We start from the raw sequence: 22,444 nt of genomic DNA on the forward strand, positions 1-22,444 counted from the left end.
GGGCTTCAGGCAAATCAGAAAATGGCCCATCTTAACAAAAAAATTTCAGGCATTTGACCAAAACAATAAAATAAACAGTTTTATGAAGCTTATTTGGTAACTAAGTTGGTGTGCATGTCCTTGTATAAGATTATTTTGTAGCTGACTCTTTTTTTTGTTTTTTTTTTTTTTAATTGAGATGGACTCTCACTGTCACCCAGGCTGGAGTGTAGTGGCGTGATCTCAGCTCACTGCAGCCTCTGCCCCCCAGGTTCAAGAGATTCTCCTGCCTCAGCCTCCTGAGTAGTTGGGATTACAGGTGCCCACCACCACTCCCGGCTAGTTTTTGTATTTTTAATAGAGATGGGGTTTTGCCATGTTGGTCAAGCTGGTCTCAAACTCCTGACCTCAGGTGATCTGCCTGCCTCGGCCTCCCAAAGTGCTGGGATTACAGGCGTGAGCCACCGTGCCTGGATGTAGCTGACTCTTTTAATACATTTTGTGGTTATAAAAGGAAAATAACAAATAATCAAAATAAGCATTGAGAACAGATTATTTCCCTAATTTTATTACTTTTTTCCGTTGTGAATAAAATGAAGGGTGTGAATAGTTACACGTTTAAATATACTTTAATTTATTAACAATAAAGTTTGGTTGGGTGTGGTGGCTCACACCTGTAATCCCAGCACAGGTTGGCCAAGTCAGGCAGATTGCTTGAACCTAGGAGTTCCAGACCAGCCAGGGAAACATGGTGAAACCCTGTCTCCACAAAAAGATATAAAAACTTAGCTGGGCCTGGTGGCATGTGCCTGTAGTCCCAGCTGCTCAAGAGACTGAGGTAGGAAGATTTCTTGAGCCCAGAAGCTCGAGGCTGCAGTGAGCAGTAATTGTGCCATTGCACTCCAACCTGGGTGACAGTGAGACCTTGTCTCTAAAAATAAAAAAGTTTGTTTTTTCTTTTTGCATATGATTATATAAACCATGCTTATTTCCATATCAAATAGTTCTTCCTTTTTTAAGCAAATAAGTAAAATGTGAGTCTCTTACGTTAAATCTATTTAGAGAATAGCATCTGCTATGTTTAATAATATTTTTATTTGAAAAATTACATTTGCATTGAATTAGTTCAGATAATAAGCACTTACCATATGTAAGGCAATATTCATAATCAATGAAACAAACATAAAACATGGACCTTCCCTTCATGGGCAGCATGGCATAATGCTTAAGATCAGAGGATCAGAATCCTATCTCCATCGCTTAGAAGTTTTGTGGTTTTGGACAAGTTACTTAAGATCTTTGCTTCAGTTTCTCATTTGTAAAATAAAGATGATATTACATACTTCATAGTGTTGTTTGAGGAATAAATTAGGGGAATTAATTATATAGTGCTTCACATATTGTAAGTACTTAATAAATGTTAGCTGCTGTTATTTTGACAGTGTTATTTTGTTTACTAATACACATCTGTAGACCAGTGTGCTAATTGTTTTTATATTGGGCAGTCTGTAAATCCAAAGTAGTTAAGTAGATTGTTTGACTCATTCATTCAACAAATATTTATTGCTCTTCTCCTATTTGCTAGGTACTTTTCTGGGAGTGGAGAATCAAAAGTGAATAAGATGACAAAATCTGTGATTTTGTGGTGCTTATAATTTTAGTAAAGGACAAAGAAAGATAATAGAGGATGGTAAGGGTAATAGAGGAAAAGGAGCAAAGATCAAGCAGCTTCATTAAACAAAAATACAAGATAAATTCACTAGAAAAATTTTCTTTTGCAGTGTGTCTTGTATTTATGGGTTCTGAAGATTCTATACCCAAGCACATTATTTCTTCTGAGAGGCAACCATGAATGCAGACACCTTACTGAATATTTTACCTTTAAGCAGGAATGTGAGTACTGCCAGGAGAAATGTTTTCACTTCCTCAGTATTCTTTTGTACTTATGTGGGTAGTAAGAGTTTTGAAGACTTTACAGTGCAACATGTAAGGACACATTTCATGTCCACACATAAAGCTTTGAGGAAAGTTGTCGAGCACTCTCTGGTGTTTAATGGTATTAAGAAGTTTTTAGTGGGGCATGGTGGTTCATGCCTGTAATCCCAGCACTTTGGGAGGCCCAGGCAGGCGGATTGCCTGAGCTCAGGAGTTGGAGACCAGCCTGGCCAACATGATGAAACCCCATCTCCACCAAAAATACAAAAAAAAAAAAATTAGCTGGGTGTGGCGGCACACTCCTGTAGTCCCAGCTACTCAGGAGGCTGAGATGGGAGGATCGCTTGAGCCTGGGAATTGGAGGTCGTAGTGAGCTGAGATTGTGCCACTGCACGGGCAATTGCCTGGGCAATACAGTCAGACCCTGTCTGAAAAAAAAAAAAAAGTTTTCATTTCAGAATTTCCTATTATGTTTAACTTTTACAAACATACTTAGAGTTTTATATATAAGTTTTAATGTTAAAATTAATTTTTCTAAGCCGGGCACGGTGGCTTACGCTTGTAATCCTAGCAGTTTGGGAGGCCGAGGCGGGTGGATCACCTGAAGTCAGTAGTTCGAGACCAGCCTGGCCAACACGGCAAAACCCCATCTCTACTAAAAATACAAAAATTAGCCAGGCCTGGTGACATGTGCCTGTAATCCCAGGTACTCAGGAGGCTGAGGCAGGAGAGTCACTCGATCCTGGGAGGCGGAGGTTGCAGTGAGCCAAGATCACGCCATTGTACTCCAGCCTGGGCAACGAGCGAAACTCTGTCTCAGGAAAAAAAAAATGTATATATTTTTTCTAACAGGAAAAAATAAAAACCAAAAGAAAAAAATGTTATTTTGCATTGGAGATTTTTATCCTTCAATCTTGAGGCATTCCTGGGAGGAATCCTAACAAATTGTTTATCCTGTTACCATTGCAGATCATTTCAATCATGCTATTAATGACTGAAATTCTTTTTTAAATTTTTTGGTTTTTTTTTTATATCATTGTTTTAAGACTAGTCAGGTACAGTTGGTCAAATTCTTAACCTGCAATGTTTATCCCTTTTCTCTCTCAAATTATTACAGCAATGGTAATCTAATACCTGTAAGTAACCATATGTTACAGAACAAGATTAGGCCTTTTTCACACCTCAAACCTTTGTGCTTTTTTATTATTTTTATTTTTTTTTGAGACAGTCTCGCTCTGTCGCCCTGGCTGGAGTGCAGTGGTACAATCTCGGCTCACAGCAACCTCCTCCTCCCGGGTTCAAGCATTCTCCTGCCTTAGCCCCCCAAGTAGCTGAAATTACAGGCATGTGCCACCACGTCCTGCTAATTTTTGTATTTTTAGTAGAGGCGGGGTTTCACCATATTGGCCAGGCTGGTCTCTAACTCCTGACCTCAAGTAATCCACCTGCCTCATCCTCCCAAAGTGCTGGGATTACAGGTGTGAGCCACCGTGCCTGGCCTGCCTTTGTGCTTTTTGAGTTAATATTCATGACTGTATTAGGTAGAGTTGAATTCTAAAAGCAGAAATAATTTCAACGTTTTGAGACTCAAAACATGATCCAATAAAGGTCATATTAAGTAGAGATTTGCAGCAAAAGGAGAAAAATACAGTGATGGGTAGTGGCAGAAGTAGCATACTCTTATAACTTCAAGGATCAGGCAGTTAACCTAAATGAATAAGATAAGACCTGGAAAGTGCATGCTTGACCTAAAAGCAGTCAAATTAGAATTTTTATTAAACCACAGTGCTAGAAAACAGAGTCATTAGCACACTACCAGTTTAGAATCTCTGGTTGCTGGATATATATATATATATATATATATATATATAGTTTTTTTAATACTTGAATATTACAGTATTAAAACAGGAAATGGGAACTAAGTTCTTTTTCTTTGCCTAGATAAATAACAAACCACCTACCAAAATCTCATCAAAACCAAAATAGGAATTTAAAGTTGTAAAGGAGCAAATGAAAGTGCATGATATCTCTCTAAAAGTAAATGATAGTTTGATTTGGTAGAGTTTTGTCTTTCTTGTGTTTCTATATTGGCTTCCTGCTTCACTGCCCATTTTAAAGTATTCATTGTAGACAAGAGGAACCCCTCAGCTTTTCTGACATGAGCATGCTATTATCTTTTATTTTTCAGAAAAATTGGATGAACCTTGAATTTTGTTGTGATGATGTAGTCATCTTGCCTATAATAAGAATAAAGTAGTCATTGACTCTTAGAATAAAATAAAGCAAGTATTAAAATGATTTTAACCTCAAGTACAGTTCTAATTTTGCCTTATTTGGCCGATAAAGGTGAAGGGTTGAGCTGTTTTTAAGAGATTTCTTTCTTTCTTTCTTTCTTTTTTTTTTTTTTTTTTAGACAGAGTCTTGCTCTGTCGCCCAGGCTGGAGTGCAGGTGGCACGATCTCGGCTCACTGCAGCCTCCACCTCCTGGGGTCAAGTGATTCTCGTGCCTCACCCATTGAGTCTCTGGGATTACAGGTGCACACCACCATGCCTGGCTAATTTTTGTATTTTTAGTAGAGACAGTGTTCTGCCCTGTTGGCCAGACTGGTCTCGAACTCCTGGCCTCAAGCGATCTGCCTGCTTTGGCCTGTCAAAGTGCTGGGATTACAGGCGTGAGCCACCGTGCCTGGCCTGTTTTTAGAGATTTGACTTACTTATTCTTAACAATACTTGATGACTTTTCTGCTGAATAACATAATTTTAGAGAGCAAATATTTTGCTTCATAAGACATAATATCATTGAGAATAGTTTGAGAGAGAGCAAATATTTTGTCTTCATAAGACTGATAACATTGCATATTTTTGTTGATTCTTATAGGGGAAGATGCTTTCCCTTTTTTTTTTTTTTTTTTTTTTTTTTTGAGACGAAGTCTCGCTCTGTCACCCAGGCTGGAGTGCAGTGGCGCGATCTCGGCTCACTGCAAGCTCCGTCTCCCGGGTTCATGCCATTCTCCTGCCTCAGCCTCTCCGAGTAGCTGGGACTACAGGCACCCGCCACTGTGCCTGGCTAATTTTTTGTATTTTTAGTAGAGACGGGGTTTCACCGTGGTGTCGATCTCCTGACCTCGTGATCCGCCCGCCTTGGCCTCCCAAAGTGCTGGGATTACAAGCGTGAGCCACCGCGCCCGGCCAGATGCTTTCCTTAAAAAAAAATTGTGTGCAGTAAAATTTATTCTCTGTGGTATTTACTTCTGTGACTTTTGATGCTACATAGAGTTGCCCACTACTACTATCATGATACAGAAAAGTTTTATCATGCTATAAGTTCTCTCGCTACCTTTTTATAGTCACCCCTTCACTCACTCTGAAGCCCTGGCCACCACTTTGCTGTTTACTGTCTCTATAATTTTCTTGCCATCTGTCTGTCTGTCTGTCTGTCTATCTGGGTTATTACTGCAGTTGAAACTGTAACTATCTCAATTTCATTATAAATAGCTATAAGATATAAAGGAGGAGAGAGAACAAGAAATAAAAATCTAATATATATGTTTAAAATGGTCAACCAGTAATGTAATTTTCAATTAGTTTTTTGTTTTTCTAGGTAAAATTAAGTATTCGGAAAGAGTCTATGAAGCTTGTATGGAAGCTTTTGATAGTTTGCCTCTTGCTGCACTTTTAAACCAACAGTTTCTTTGTGTTCATGGTGGACTTTCACCAGAAATACACACACTGGATGATATTAGGAGAGTAAGTATATATTTTACTTCCAAGATTGATTTCTATTTATAGTACATTGTTGAGTAGAGTAGAAGTTTCAAACTTCTCTTCACTGCCAAGATTAGGTAATGGTAAAAATTAATATACTGATATCTTAAGGAAATAGCTTCTATTTATTCACAATAATATAGTATGAACTGTATTCAAAGTTGGTATCAACTTTGAATACAATATTAGTATTTTAATGCACATTTTGTCCTTACTTTTTGATGAGTTACTTCTGTTCTTTCTTTTCTTTCTTTCACAGTTAGATAGATTCAAAGAGCCACCTGCATTTGGACCAATGTGTGACTTGTTATGGTCCGATCCTTCTGAAGATTTTGGAAATGAAAAATCACAGGAACATTTTAGTCACAATACAGTTCGAGGATGTTCTTATTTTTATAAGTAAGGAAAAATATGCAAGATTAATCACATTTTAGTTGTTAACATAGCATATGCTTCATACAGAAAAACCATTATTTTACTTAATTTACTCTTTTTCCCCCACAGCTATCCAGCAGTGTGTGAATTTTTGCAAAACAATAATTTGTTATCGATTATTAGAGCTCATGAAGCTCAAGATGCAGGGTAAGAATTCTGTTTCCCTGACCCAAATTAACACCTAAAATATAAATCAAAGTTAGTAACCACGATTGATGCTTTACGATGCATATTAAGCTATTTGTTTTGCAGCTATAGAATGTACAGAAAAAGTCAAACTACAGGGTTCCCTTCATTAATAACAATTTTTTCGGCACCTAATTACTTAGATGTCTACAATAATAAAGGTAAGATATTGTTGATAAAAAAATTGTTAAACAACTTAGTATTTTAATTGACTTTTTTAATATAATAAAAAAGGGGTGTTGTTTGAAACTATTAGTATCTAGATTTCTTTATAAATAACTGTAAGATGGAGGGGAGAGAACAATAAATAAAAATCCAAAATGTGAAACTAAGTAATATGTAACCCCATTCCACAACTTGTTTCTTGGAAAAGCCGTTTTGTAAAACGTGCTCTGAGTTAAATGCATCAAGCAAAACCAAACATGATTTTCTCAAACTCCTCTTTCTTAAATCTCTTCCCTTATTGAGGATGTTTTCTTATTTGTATTAAGCTGCTGCTGCTTTGATGATTTTATTTGCACTGTCTACTTGTTTAGTTTATCATGTTTCTTGTTTTATGTTCACTGATCTAGGTTCTCTTTCCCTTTCTTATTTCCTTCTTTTACCTCCACAGTCTTATCACTGCCCCATGAAGATTTGTATTTGAGCTTTTTTTTAAATTAATCCAGTTTCATCTCATTTAAGGGATACATTCTTCTCTTTCTTTTTCCTACATTTTTCCTTTGCCTTCCGTTCCAGAGATTTTCATTTCCCCACCTTCCCTGAAAATTTGGCCTGTCTATAGTAATTGGATTTCATTTTATTTTGAATATAGTTTATTGACAGAAAGTGCCAAAGGGTCTTAATCTAGTTAAGTGTGTGCCAAGGACATTGAAGATGAGATTGGGTATGTTTATGTAGTTTACATCTTTAGAAGATGATATTAAGAGGCCAGCTTCTCTTCTGTCTTGACATGTCTGGAATTCAGTTGACTATGCCATAGCTTCAGGATCAGACTGGAGTGGATGTGCCAAGAGGAAAGAACAGAAGGTTAAAGACTTTAAAAAGGACATTTAGAGAGAGAATGAGATCATTGCTAAATAAGGGTCATGGTGTAAGTTCAAAAGAGGAACAGAGGAAGTTTTTTGGATGATGAGAGGTGACAGTTAAAAGATTAAAACATTTGCCTGAGACCAAACAGTAGCATGCTGGATAACTTGGGTACAGAATATGCTACAAGAACTTATACTATAGATATCTTATGAAATATGACTTCATTTTTGAGAAGAAACATATCTAAGTTTTGATTCCATTCTTTCTCTTGAGACAGGGTCTCGCTCTGTTGCCTAGGCTGGAATGTAGTGGTGCAGTCTTGGCCGACTGCTACATCTGCGTCCTGGGTTCAAGCGATTCTCTTGCCTCAGTCCTCCCTAACAGCTGGGATTATAGGCACCTGCCACCTCGCCCAGCTAATTTTTATATTTTTATAGAATGAGGTTTCACCATGTTCACCAGGCTTGTCTTGAACTCCTGACTTCAAGTGATCTGCCTGCCTCAGCCTCCCAAAGTGCTGGGATTATAGGCCTGAGCCACTGCGCCCCTGCCCTGATTCCATTCTCAAAAACAGAACCAAGTGTTAAATTTAACTTTCTACCAGTGCTCTAATTCCTCAACTGTGGCTTCCTCTTGTTAGTATTAAGGGAGCTAGTGTTCAGTGTCCAGTTGAGTACTGCCTTACTGATTGTCCTTTGTTGGTTTGACTCAGGAGGTTAAGGGATGGATTTTTTTTAGTACTCAGAAAAGAAACTCAAACCATTGACTGTCTTATCAAAAATCAAATGTCTCTTTGTAGTCCTGAGTCTGTACATAAATAGTGTTAATGGTTTGAGTATTTGCGTTGTATGGGTATGTTTGTAATTTTTCATTCTATCCATAAGGCAATTTTCTAGATTTTTTTCTCTTTTCTCCCTTACAAAAGATCTGAAAGCTTGGTATCAGCTCATAATTTTTGAGGCTAATTTAAAATACTTTTTTTTCCCACTTTGAACTGATTATCAAAGCATATAATTTAAAATACTTTTATTTCAGATGGGAATTTCATATGGGAAACAAACACATACTTATTAAGTTAGTAAACAGTAACATGTAGCAAGATTACTTTTGATTCTCTATTAGCCAAAATCACAAATCTTGGAATTTAACATTTGCATTTCAGTGCTTTTCATTAAAATGAAAAGTAACCATAAAATTATATCTGCAAGACATTTTATACTTTTATGTATTTTCATGTGAAATGCATTGTCTGATCTTAAACTTCTGTGGTAGGCAGGGTAGACATATTAGTCCTGTTTTATAAATGAGAAACACATTAGTTGAATAATTTACCAAGCATTGCACAGCTAGTATGTGCTATAGTTTAGATGAGAATCCAGCCCTTCTAACCCAGTGTTCTATACAGTAATATAATCAGTAACTGAAATCTGTGTAGGTCATTTAAGATTTTAATTATATCAACATATTGAAACATTGGATGAATATGTTATCTTTGGATTGTTTGGTTATAATATTCTCTTTTGGTGTTTTAGTGGGATTTTTTTTCTAAACAAAGTAAAATATTTCTTTGTAGTAGTTTTGTCTGATTTTCCATATTAAATGAAACAAATACATTCATACATTTATAAGTAAAATGTTCCAAATGGGTGGGATTTTTTTGTTTGCTTTATTACCATTCAGCTATCCTTTTCAGGTTGCCTGAAGCTAGAAAGATCTTAAATTCTCAATTTGTATGAACTTTAAAAACCTAGAAAATTGCTCATTGCCATTCTGTGTTTCCTCTAAAAACTGAGTTTTCACAATTTTGGATTTAGTAAAAGTGTATGTTCATCATTGGATTGTAAAGTAAAACAAACATTCTAGAAAGAATCTTGAAATTTCATTAGTAATGTGAAGACCTGATTATAGTTATAGTTCTACATAACAGTGTTAAAAACAAAACGTGTGTTATTATTAAAAATTAGTTTCTTCCTCCCTCTACCAGCCCTGATTCCACTCACCCCCAATCTCCCTTCCTCTTAATATTTTTCTGCTTTTATGTATTTTATATTTTTAAGGCTAATGACAAATAGTTACACTGATGTTCAACTTATCTTGCAGCTGCTGTATTAAAGTATGAAAATAATGTGATGAATATTCGACAGTTTAACTGTTCTCCACATCCTTACTGGTTGCCTAATTTTATGGATGTCTTCACGTGGTCTTTACCTTTTGTTGGAGAAAAAGGTATAATTTTTATTTTTTTAAAAAATTGTTTTATTACTGTTACATTTACTCCAGTTTACTATCATAGGCACATACTTGCTAAAGGAAACCAAAGTCTAGTTTCACTGTGGTTACAGCTCTACTTGTGTCAGTGGGTGTGGACATAAGAGTCTCAAAGATATTTTAGTTAGCTGTTTACATCCCCCATGTGAGGCTGTCTGGGGGACTGGGAGAAGATTTATAAATAGCCCAATGTCTTCAGCTGTTGGATTTTCTTTTTTTTTTTTTTTTTCTTTAGCTTAAATCTTTTATGAAGGGGTGGAGAGATTGCTTTGCTTGAAATGGGCCCTTCTGCATATCTTAACACCATTTTTGGGCATTCCACCGAAATTCATGGGAAAATTTAGTAGCCTTCATTTTAGCAATATTAGTCATTTTAATAGCAGTTCTGTACTTTAAGAGAAATCATAAAGAGAAATTCAGATTGTAACCCAATATTCTTTCTCATATAAAAAATATGTATAAAATTTTAGTAGTGATGCCTTTCTGATAATTTAGAGGAACACTTGTTAGTACATAATAGGCTTTTTGAGAGAAAATAAATGCTATTTAAGAAATTCTGTTTCTGTGTTTCATTTGTAGTTCTATAGAATTCTTAGGATTTTGTTACCTATCATGTTCTTTTCCATTATACGTTAATTTTTTTCATAAGAAAATGCCTCAGTTTCCATATGTGGAAAATAACAGTATGAGAGTACAGACATGATTATAAAACATTTTGTTCAATATCGCCCTCTATTTTTTCTCACCTCTTCCATATTACAAAATGTTCCTTTCTGTAGGAGATATGTCACTTCTGCCAAGGCAATTTGTAGTTCTGAAATTCAGAATTAATACTTAAACTGTGTATGTTAAACAGGTTTTCTGCAGATTGCATTTGGTGTTCTTCATTTACTCAGTAGGTCCAATGTTAATATGGAGATAGAATTACCCTTTAGCATTTGAGAAGGGGGCCAGTTAAGGGCTTAGGTGCAAGGGATGCATTACACTTACAACCTTCTATCTTTGGTGTATGAGAAATAGTTCAATCATAGCATCATCAGACGAATTAAATAATTCATCCTGCTCACTCTCCTGCCTTCAGGCTAGACTGCAACTCAACTATTTTAATGTAATATGGGAAGGATGGAGGGGCCAGGAAGATAAGGTAGGAGGAAAATGGACATTTCATAGATTCTAATTTGATTCTCTGATGGTCCCACATAAGGAAATATTTCATTATATCTAATCTAAATATTTATGCTATGAGTATTTAAACAAGGAAGGAAATAGAGATAATAAGTTTTTCTCAACTAATGCACCTGTCAAAAACCAGGGCATCATAGGGTTTTAGAGCTCATAAGTGGATTTAACAATCATTTAGCCCAACTCCTTTTGAGAGATGAGATAATTTAAGATGAATTCTGTGGATCCCTTACAAGTGAAGATGGAGAGCAGTAGGCTCTTATCAGTGTTCCTATATTTGAGGTCTGGTACTAAGTGATCTTTAGTTTTTCCGTTGCCACTCTAAATCATCTTTTATAAACAAAGAAATATTCAAACTTTTTGACCATTTTTGTTGTTTTTCTTTAGGTCTTCTCTAAATTATTCACATCTCTCTAAAAATGTAAAGCTCAGATTTTAACATTACATGCAAATAGAATTCTAGCCAGTGTTGAGCACAGTAAGAAAATCTTCTCAAACTCTTTGCATATTTTGCTATTTTAATACATGATGGCTGTTTAGATAGCCTGACTACTTCTTGATTCTAATGAGCATTTTCTTTTGGTGTGAAAAGCAGCAAGTGACATTTGTTTTACTTCCAAGAAGCCAGTTGGACTCTGGGTCTAGTTCCTGAGAAGCAACTAACCTAAGCCAGAGGCTTCCTGAAAGGCTGATTTAATCCCAAAATTAGGTGAAAGCAGTGTTTCCTTACCCTTTTGGGAGCTAAAACCCCCACTATTTTTTTTATAGAGACAGAGTCTCGCTCTGTCACCCGGACTAGAGTGCAGTGGTGCCATCATAGCCCACAGCAGCCTTGAACTCCTGGGCTTATGTAATCCTCCTGCCTTGGCCTTTTAAAGCAGTGAGATTATAGGTGTGAGCCACTGCACCTAGCCAAGAACCCTTTTTCTATTTCACTAAAAATATTCCTACATTGGCCTGTAGTCCCAGCTGCTAGGGAGGCTAAGGCAGGAGGATCACTTGAGCCCAGGAGTTTGAGAATACACTGTATGACAATCACACATCTGAATAGCCACTGCACTCCAGCCTAGACAATATAGCAAAACCCTGTCTCTAAAGAAGTAAAATAACTTACATTGGGAAATTTTCAACATACACCAAGGTAGAGTGAATAATATGAATTTCCTATATACCAATTATTCATTTTCAACAATTATCAAATCATAGCCAATCTTGTATCATTTATGTCCCCATCCAGTACTCCCCACCTCATACCTCAATTATTTTGAAACAAATCTCAACTCTTTTCTATCTATAAATACTTTAGAATATATTTCTAAAAGGTAAAGACTCACATTTTAAAAGTACACATAAAAACATTTATTAATTATTTTTATTTATTTTTTTTAAGACACAGTCTCATTCAGTTGCCCAGGCTGGAATGCAGTCTCATTCTATTGCCCAGGCACAATTTCAGCTCACTGCAACGTCCATCCCCTGGGTTTAAGTGATTCTCGTGCCTCAGCCTCCTGAGTAGTTGGGATTACAGGCATGCTGTACCACACCTGGCTAATTTTTGTATATTTCGTAGAGACGGGGTTTCACCATGTTGGCCAGGCTGGTCTCAAACTCCTGGCCTCAAGGGCTCTGTTTGCCTCAGCCTCCTAAAGTGCTGGGATTACAGGTGTGAGCCACCACCAGAAACATTTATTAATTTCTTAATATAGAATCCCTTTGAGAATCCGATAAAAGTTACGGACTTTTGCTTCAGAAATATTCATGTATAAATGTATGTACTCACAACATTTTCAGGATGGTCATAGTTCTGAAATGAATTTGCAACCTTCACACTTATTGGCCCTCCTTTAAGAACCTCTGTTCTAGAGGATCTAATATTATATGATCTTCCACAGAAGGTCAGATATGTAAGATTTATTTATTTACTAGATTTTTTTAAGTGTTTTATTCAAGGTACCAAGGAAATAGAGATACAAGTAAGATGGGTCTTTGCAGATTAATATGGGACCTGTGATATATATAAATAATGATAATAAGATGTAATATGGTAAGTGCTCCAAGACAAGCCTAGTTTTATAGGAATTGAGATGGCTGGGCGTGGTGGCTCAGGGCCTGGTTTGGTGGCTTATGCCTGTAACCCCAGCACTTTGGGAGGCTGAGGTGGGTGGATCACGAGGTTAGGAGTTCAAGACCTGCCTGGCCAAGATGGTGAAACCCTGTCTCTACTAAAAATACAAAAAATTAGCCGGGCGTGGTGGCAGGCACCTGTAATCCCAGCTACTCGGGAGGCTGAGGCAGGAGAATGGCGTGAACCTGGGAGGCAGAGCTTGCAGTGAGCCAAGATCGAGCCACTGCACTCCAGCCTGGGCGACAGAGCAAGACTCCGTCTCAAAAGAGAAAGGAGGTTATTTCTGTCAGAGGGATTAAAGTAGCTTTTGAACAGGGGCTTGAAGAATGGTGGAATTGTGCTGGTGGATATGAGCAACAGAATTCTAGATAAGAGAAATTCCTGAGCCTGAGTCTGAAAGCAAGAAATCATAGGTCTCTTTGAGGGTTTAATTTGATTAGTGAGTAAGATATATGAAGGACAGTAGTAGAAAAAGAATGAAAAGTTAGGTTAGGGCTAGATCATGAGGGTATTGATCACCACACAGAGAAGTTGGAACTTTGATAAATGGTGGGCAAGCCACTGAGATGGAATTTGACTATGGTCATCATTTAGAGAAATTACTGTGGTGAAGTGGACTAGAAGGAAGACTTGAGGTTGAGAGACCTGTTACGAAGTTACACCAGAAATCAGGTAGAGACATGAAGGCCTGGTAGCATTAGGAACGGAGAGTGGAGAGAACTAAAAGAATGGTAGAAGTAGAATCAGTGAGACTTAACAAGATTACATATTTAAGGGTAGGGAATGGTTGGAGATGACTTGGATATTTTGAGTCTGGTGAAGATAGTACCATTAACACACTCCGATAAGAAAACTCTTGTTACAGCAACCCTTTACTCAGGTTACTGCTGTTCTTCATGTTCATTGGAATCTCTAGGCCTTTCACTATGTCATTTTCTTCTTCTTTTTTTTTTTTTTTTGAGACAGAGTCTTGCTCTGTCACCCAGGCTGGAGTGCAGTGGTGTGATCTCAGCTCACTGCAATCTCCATTTCCCAGGTTCAAGCAGTTCTCATGCTTCAGTCTCCCAAGTCTCTGGGATTACAGGTGCGTGTCACCACACCTAGCTAATTTTTGTGTTTGTTGCAGAGACAGGGTTTCCCATGTTGGCCAGGCTGCTCTTGAACCCCTGACCTCAAGTGATCCGCCCACCTCAACCTCCCAAAGTGCTGAGATTACAGGTGTGAGCCACTGTACACCAGAAATCAGGTAGAGACATGAAGGCCTGGTAGCATTAGGAACGGAGAGTGGAGAGAACTAAAAGAATGGTAGAAGTAGAATCAGTGAGACTTAACAAGATTACATATTTAAGGGTAGGGAATGGTTGGAGATGACTTGGATATTTTGAGTCTGGTGAAGATAGTACCATTAACACACTCCGATAAGAAAACTCTTGTTACAGCAACCCTTTACTCAGGTTACTGCTGTTCTTCATGTTCATTGGAATCTCTAGGCCTTTCACTAAGTCATTTTCTTACTAGTCAAATCCCTTTTTACCTCTCTTCCTTCTTAACATACCCTCAAACTCCTTTCTTTTCTGTTTTTCTACTTCATTTGTCCTATAAATCTTAGGTCTAGTCAAATCCAGCCATCCATTTTCTCCATTCCTACAGCCACAGTATAGAGAGTGCTGCTGGAGATTTTTACAGACTTGTGAATTGGCACCACCCCTTGATTTGTAACATTAGCTGAGCTCCCAGTAGGACCCTAATACCGTTTGTATCCCTAGTCTGCTTTTTTCTCCCATTTTGCTTAGGATAGAGTCCAAATTTTCATTTTTTAAAAAATTTTATAAAGAAAAGAGGGCCAGGCACAGTGGCACATGCCTGTAATCCCAGCACTTTGGGAGGCTGAGGTGAAAGGATCGCTTGAGCTTAGGAGTTCAAGGCTGCAGTTAGCTGATCACTCCACTCCACTCCACTCCACTGCACTCCAACCTGGGTGATAAAATGGGACTCTATCTGAAAAAAAAAAAACAAAAAAAAAAACTTTAATTGGTTCGTGGTTCTGCAGGCTATACAAGCATAGCACTGGCATCTCCTCGACTTTTGGGGAGGCCTCAGGGAACTTCACATGGTGAGAGCAGGAGCAAGAGAGCGAGGGGGAAGATGCCAGATACTTAAAAAACAGCCAGATTTCACAAGAATTTACTCACTATCATGAGGGCAGCACCAAAGGGATGGTGCTAAACTATTCATTAGAAATCCACCCCCATGGTCCAGTCACCTTTCACCAGGCTCCACCTCCAACACTGGGGATTACAATTCAACATGAGATTTAGAGGTGACAATATCCAAACTGTATCATTCCGCCCCTGGTCCCTATAATATCATGTCCTTCTGATATATCAAAATACAATCATCCCCTGCCAGAAAGTCTTAACTCATTCTAGAATTTAACTGAAAAGTGCCAACTCCAAAGTCTCATCTGATACTCAAGCCTAGTTCTTTCTACCTATGAACCTGTAAAATCAAAGACAAATTATTTATTTCCAAGACATAATGAGGATATAGGCATTGGATAAACATTCCTGTTCCAAAAGGGAGAAATCGACTAAAAGAAAAGGGGTTCAGACCCTATGCAAGTCTCAAACCCAGCAGGCAGTCATTAAATTTTTTTTTTCCATTTTGAGACAGAATCTTGCTCTGTTGCGCCCAGGCTGGAGTGCGGTGGTGCGATCTTCGCTCACTGCACCCTCCGCCTCCTGGGTTAAAGTGATTACCCTGCCTCAGACCCCCAAGTAGCTGAGACTACAGGCATGCCTGGCTAATTTTTGTATTTTTAGTAGAGACAGGGTTTCACTATATTGGCCAGGTTGGTCTTGAACACCTGAGCTCAAGTGATCCATGCACCTCGACCTCCCAAAGTGCTGGGATTAAGGTGTGAGCCATTGCGCCAGTCATTAAATCTTAAAGCTCCAGAATAATTATTGACTCCATGTCCTACATCCTGGGCACACTGATGAGTGGGCAGTTCTGTCCCTGTGGTTTTTCCACACAGGTTGCAAGCTGCTGGTGGCTCTACCATTCTGGAGGGCAGCAGCCCTTTCTCACAGCTCCACTAGGCAGTGCCTCAGTGGAGAGTCTGTGTGGGGCCTCCAGCCCTGCATTTTTCCTTGGCACTGCCCTAGTAGTGTCTCTCCGTGAGGGCTCTGCCCCTGGGCACCTAGGCTTTCTCATACACCTTCTGAAATCTAAGTGGAAACCACCAAGATTCATTCACTCTTGCACTTGCCTAGGGGTTTAACACCAGGTGGTGGCTGGAGCTGGAGCAGTCCCTGGTTGTGGGGAGCAGTGTCCTGAGGCTGTTCTGGTCAGTGGGCTCCTCCCCCACCCCCAAAACTATTCTTTCCTCCTAGGCCTCTAGGCCTATGATGGAATGGGCTGCTTCCTTTTTTCCATTGTCTTGGCTGTTAGCACTTGGCTCCTTTCATATTTTTTTCTTAAGCATTTTCTTCTATCCATTTCCCTCACTAGTGAAAACACATTAGTAGTTGGAGTGTTCTCTACTTACTGTTTTCTTCCTTTATACAGTACCCTTATCTTGAATTCTTCCCTTGTTGAAGAGGTGACCCTTCCGTTCAAGCCAGTCTAACTTGTCTCTAGATTCTATTACCTTTCTGCTTTTTCAGGAAACTTGCTTTATCATCTGTGTCCTCTATATCTTCACATTCTCAGTACTAGTTCTTTTATAAATTATTCAAATCTATCTGATCTTTAAATAAATAACATTTCTCTCATCTGATGTCTTTTTCTAACTACTGTGCTGTGACTTTTTTTTTTTTTTTGCTATTACTTTCTTGCCTTTCTTTCAGAAGCCAAGTTTCTGAATGAAAATATATACTTTAAAGCTATTATTTAGTATCTGTTAAATGGCTCCATATAGCTTTCAAGATAAACCTTAACCTGTCATACAAAGTCCTTGGACCTTCCCTACTTTCTCTTCAGCCTCATTTCCTGCCTTTCTCTTTCACATTATCTTCGTTCTAGCCATAACACAGCAAAGCCAATTTTCTGAACGTGCTATGCTCTTTACGTTTTATACCCTCATACTTTTCTTTATTTTTTATAACAGCTTTATTGACATGTAATTCACATACCATACAGTTGACCTATTTAAATTGTACAATTCCATGTTTTTTATATACTACAGAGTTGTGCAACCATTACCACAGTTTTGGAAAATTTTCGTCATCCCCTCCAAAGAAACCCTGTGCCCATTAGCAGTCACTCTTCATTTTCCCCTAACGCCCCTTGCTAACTCTAGGTAACCACCAATCTGCTGTCCCCATAGATTCACCTATTCTGGACAGTTCATATGAATGGAATCACACAGTGTGTGCTCTTTTGTGACTGGATTCTTTCCATGGTCTCAAGGTTTATCTGTGGTGTAGCATGAATCAGTACAACATTCCTTTTTATGATGGAATAGTATTCTATTGTATGGATATAGCACATTTTGTTTGTTTTATTCATCAGCTGATAGACATTTATTTCTACTCTTGGACTTACTAATAATGCTGCAAAGAATATGCATGTGCAAGTTTTACGTTTTCATTTTCTTTTTGAGACAGAGTCGCCCAGGCTGGAGTGCGGTGGCACGATCTTGGCTCACTGCAAGCTCTGTCTCCTGGGTTCACACCATTCTCCTGCCTCAGCCTCCCGAGTAGCTGGGACTACAGGTGCCGCCACCATGCCCGGCTAATTTTTGTATTTTTAGTAGAGACAGGGTTTCACTGTGTAGCCAGGATGATCTCGATCTCCTGACCTTGTGATCCACCCGCCTCGGCCTCCCAAAGTGCTGGGATTACAGGCGTGAGCCACCGTGCCCGGCCTATGTTTTCATTTTCTTGAGTATAGACCTGGGAGTGAAATTGCTGGGTCATATTGTAACTCTATGATTAACCTTTTAAGGATCTGCCAAACTGTTTTCCAAAACAGCTGTACCATTTTATTGTTGTTGTTTTTGAGACAGAGTTTTGCTCTTGTTGCCCATGCTAGAGTGCAATGGCGTGATCTCAGCTCACTGCAACCTCCACCTCCTGGGTTCAAGCAATTCTCCTGTCTCAGCCTCCTGAGTAGCTGGGATTACAGGCACACACCACCACACCTGGCTAATTTTGTATTTTTTAGTAGTGACAGGGTTTCTCCACGTTGGTCAGGCTGGTCTCAAACTCCTGACCTCAGGTGGTTGTCCCACTTCAGTCTCCCAATGTGCTGGGATTACAGGCATGAGCCACTGCGCCCAGCCTTAGCTGTACTATTTTACAGTTTCATCAGCAGTGTATATATTCTTTGGATGAAAAAATATATATATTTTTAATAAATATACATTTTAATATATAAACATATATTTTACATATGTAAAATATATTTTAATATAGAAAATACATGTATATTTTAATATAGAGATGGGGTTTCGCCATGTTGCCCAGGCTGGTAACTCCTGAGCTCAAGCAATCTACCCGCCTTGGCCTCCCAGGGTACTAGGGTGACAGGCATGAGCCACCACACCCAGCCGAGGATGAATCCTTTGCTCATTTTATAATTGGGTTATTTGTCTTAAAATTTTCTTTATTAAAAAATTGTTTTTGCCAGGCGCAGTGGCTCATGCCTGTAATCCCAGCACTTTGGGAGGCCGAGGTGGGTGGATCACCTGAGGTCAGGAATTCAAGACCAGCCTGGCCAACATGGTGAAAACCCATCTCTACTAAAAATACAAAAATTAGCTGGGTGTGGTGGTGCGTGCCTGTAATCCCAGCTACTCAGGAGGCTGAGGCAGGAGAATTGCTTGAACCAGGGAGACAGAGGTTGTAGTGAGCCAAGATCATACCAGTGCACTCCAGCCTGGACAACAGAGTGAGACTCCGTCTCTAAAAAATAAAACATTTTTTTGTTGTCTATATAAATTTATGAAGTATAAGTGTAAGTTTGTTACATAGATATATTGCATAATGGTGAAGTCAAGGCTTTTAGTGTATCTATCACCAGACGAGCATACATTGTACTTATTAAGTAATTTCATCTTCCACACGTCTCCCACCTCTCTACCCTTCCAAGTCTCCTTTGTCTATCATTCTACACTCTACCTCCATGTATATATATTATTTAGCTTCCACTTATGAGAACATGCAGTATTTTTCTGTGTCTCAGTTTCATGCAAGATAATTATTGAGTTTTTTATATATTCTATATGCAAGTCCCTTATGTATATGATTTACAAATAATTTTCTCCCATTCCACTTTCACTTTCTTTTTTTTTTTTTTTTTTTTTTTTGAGACAGGGTCTCGCTGCGTTGCCCAGACTGGAGTGCAGTGGTACCATCTTGGCTCACTGCAACCTCCACCTCCCAAGTTCAAGCAATTCTCCTGCTTCACCCTCCCAAGTAGCTGGGATTATAGGCATGTGCCACCGTGCCTGGCTAATTTTTGTATTTTTGGTAGAGACAGGGTTTCACCATGTTGGTAAGGCTGATCTCAAACTTCTGATCTCAAGTGATCCACCCGCTCAGCCTCCTCAAATGCTGGGATTACAGGCATGAGCCCCCGGCCTAGCTGACTTTCACTTTCTTGATAATGTCCTTTAGGCTTTCACTCCATCACCTAGGCTAGAATGTGGAGTGCAATCATAACTCACTGCAATCTCAAACTCCTGGACTCAGGCAGTCTTACCACATGGCCTTCCAAGTAGGTAGGACTACAGGCATGTCCTACCATGACTAGCTATTTTTTTTTTTTTTTTTCCTTTTTTAGAGATGGGATCTTTGTGTTGCTTAGGCTGGTCTCAAATTCCTAGGCTCAAGTGATCCTCCTCCTTCATTCTCCCAGGTAACTGAGATTACAGGCACATGCTTCTATGCCTGATTTTTTTGTCCTTTGAAGCACAAAAGTTTTCTAATTTTTTTAAAAAATACATTTTATTGTGTATATTTAAGGTATACACCATAACAGCTTTATTGAAATATATATACTATGCAATTCATCTATTTAAAGCATACAATTCAGTTGGTTTTAGTATATTTCTAGAGTTGTGTAACCATCAGAAAGACTAATCTTTCTATCTCTATAGATTTGCCTTTGCTAGACATTTTATATAAATAAGGTCATATGGTATATGGTATTTTGTGACTGGCTTCTTTCAAAAAGTTTTTTAATTTTGGTGAAGTCGTATTTATCTATTTTTTCCTTTGTTGCTTGTGTTTTTGTTGTTATACCTAAGAAATCATTGCCTAATCCAAGCTCATAAAGATTTACCCCTGTTTTTTTCTAAGAGTTTTAGTTCTTACATTAGGTGTTTGATCCATTTTGAGTTAATTTTTGCATGTGTCGTGCAGTAGGGGGAGTGCAGTTTATTCTTTCGCATGTGACCATTTGCAGCTTTATTCTTTTGTAGTTGACCATTGTTGAAATGACTGTTCTTTAGCCACTGAATTGTTTTGGCACCCTTGTCAAAAATCAATTGACCTTAAATATCAGGTTTTCGTTCTGGACTCTCTGTTGTATTCTGTTGTGATAAATGACTACTACATCATTTTTCTAACTTCTGTTTAGAATGCCTTATCTGCCCTCTCCACTTGGCAAACTCCTAGTTCATGATTCCTCTCAAATGTTATCTAGCAAAAGCCTTGCCTTCCCCAGCAGGTCTTTTGCATATCTTTGAATACTTACAGCATGTTTTTCATCAACCTTTTGCGGTTGATATTTAATGTCTCCTTCAGTAGTTAGTAAGCTTTTTGAAGGTAGAGACTGTGCCTTTCATATCTGAATCCTAGAGCTTTAGTGTAGTACCTGACATGTGGGGTGCTTTTAGTATATTTATAGCAGGAAAAATTGGTTTGTAGAAGTATTGAATTTTGTTTTGGATATGTTCATTTCTAGGTGCCTTCAGGACATCTAGGTGCTAATATTCAATAGACATTTTTATTTATTAATTGAAATTTGCTTTTATCTTATTTTGTGTACTTATTTGTTAGATATTTATTGATTACCTGTCATGTGCCAGGGCACAGTGCCAGGCTTTGAAGTTATAATAGTGAATTAAACAACATCCTACACTCATGAAGTTTTCATTCTAGTAGGGGAAACATACAGTATACAAATGGTTTAAGACAGTTGACAATAAAACCAGCAAGGACATCTAGAGCCTAAAGGAGAGGTCAGCACTGGAGATACAGACTTTGGAGTCATCTTCAATGAGGTGATAATTGAAACTATAAATATGATAATAGACAGAAATTCCAAGTGATTGAACATATAGGAGGAATAATACTACAGAGAGAATCTTGAGGATATCCAAAGTTTTGGGGAAAAATGATCCAAACATGGGAAAACCAGAAGAGTAGAATCTTGGGAACCAAGGGAAAAGAGAAGGAAAAAAATATATAGAATAGTCAAAGAGGATTAAGCCTGTGAAAGAGCCAAGGGTTCAGATTGTTAGATAGTCATTAGTAATCTTTAGAAATAAATTTCAAGGGAGTTGCTGAGCCAGTTTTTAAAAGATTAAGGCCAGGCGCAGTGTCTTACGCCTGTAATCCCAGCACTTTGGGAGGCCAAGGTGGGCGGATCATGAGGTTAGCAGTTCGAGACCAGCCTGACCAACATGGTGAAACACCATCTCTACTAAAAGAAAAAAAAATACAAAAATTAGCTGGGCATGATGGTGGGTGCCTTTAATCCCAGCTCCTTGGGAGGCTGAGGCAGGAGAATTGCTTGAACCTGGGAGGCAGAGGTTGCAGTGAGCCGAGATCACGCCACAGCACTCCAGCCTGGGCAACAGAGCAAGACTCCATCTCCAAAAAAAAAAAAAAAGATTAAATCCTGAGACTTTTTGGAACCACTAAAACTCTGCCATGATTTTGTTTCTTTTTATGCTATATCCATGAATGAAGATTTGAAATGTATACATTCAGTTGTTATTCATCTCTGTTCTTATCTCTATGGGGCTTCATTTTTTTTTTTTTTTGAGAGGCCTGAAAATTTGTTCCATAAAGAATCTCTTTCTCTCAGAGTTGTTATCCACTGAATTTCTTTCATTTTGAAAGCCTTTGCATTTTTTAATTCCATCGTTCTTGCTATAAGAATGTGTTTGCTTTCTTGAGCTAAACATTATTTGACCGTTTGTAAAAATAGTTGCTATGTATATGTATAGACAGTTATATATGGTCAGCTAACATGTAACTTTTTTTTCCCAAATAGTGACAGAAATGTTGGTAAATGTTCTGAGTATTTGCTCTGATGATGAACTAATGACTGAAGGTGAAGACCAGTTTGATGGTATGATTATTCATCTTTCTATTTTTTTTTTTTTTACTGTGAAATGGTATTTCTTTACCGCCTAGCCTCAGTACACACTATTTTGCAAAAAATAGTCATTGCTTTCAGAGACTATGCTATTTGATAAGTAACAAGTTACTTTTTTTGGATATTAAGATTTGAAAATAATTACAGTGATTTCATTTTTTTATTGTAATATGGGGAAGAAGATGAACTTTGGGAAAGGAG

The 22,444-nt window shown here is 38.2% G+C and overlaps 1 protein-coding gene across 8 annotated transcripts in view; it reads left to right on the forward strand.

Moving 5' to 3' along the window:
• The window catches only part of PPP3CB (protein phosphatase 3 catalytic subunit beta), a 59,599-nt gene that overhangs the window by 19,796 nt on the left and 17,359 nt on the right, over positions 1-22,444 (forward strand). For all 8 annotated transcript variants that reach the window (XM_055275779.2, XM_055275783.2, XM_055275786.2 and 5 more), the window contains 7 exons: positions 1,761-1,872; positions 5,516-5,661; positions 5,939-6,078; positions 6,184-6,261; positions 6,367-6,461; positions 9,433-9,558; positions 22,139-22,216. In XM_055275779.2, coding sequence (XP_055131754.1) covers positions 1,761-1,872; positions 5,516-5,661; positions 5,939-6,078; positions 6,184-6,261; positions 6,367-6,461; positions 9,433-9,558; positions 22,139-22,216 — 775 coding nt within the window. The remainder of the gene's footprint in view (positions 1-1,760; positions 1,873-5,515; positions 5,662-5,938; positions 6,079-6,183; positions 6,262-6,366; positions 6,462-9,432; positions 9,559-22,138; positions 22,217-22,444) is intronic.

This window comes from Symphalangus syndactylus, chromosome 4 (genome assembly GCF_028878055.3).
Source record: "Symphalangus syndactylus isolate Jambi chromosome 4, NHGRI_mSymSyn1-v2.1_pri, whole genome shotgun sequence".
In the NCBI taxonomy this organism is placed as follows: Eukaryota; Metazoa; Chordata; class Mammalia; order Primates; family Hylobatidae; genus Symphalangus; species Symphalangus syndactylus.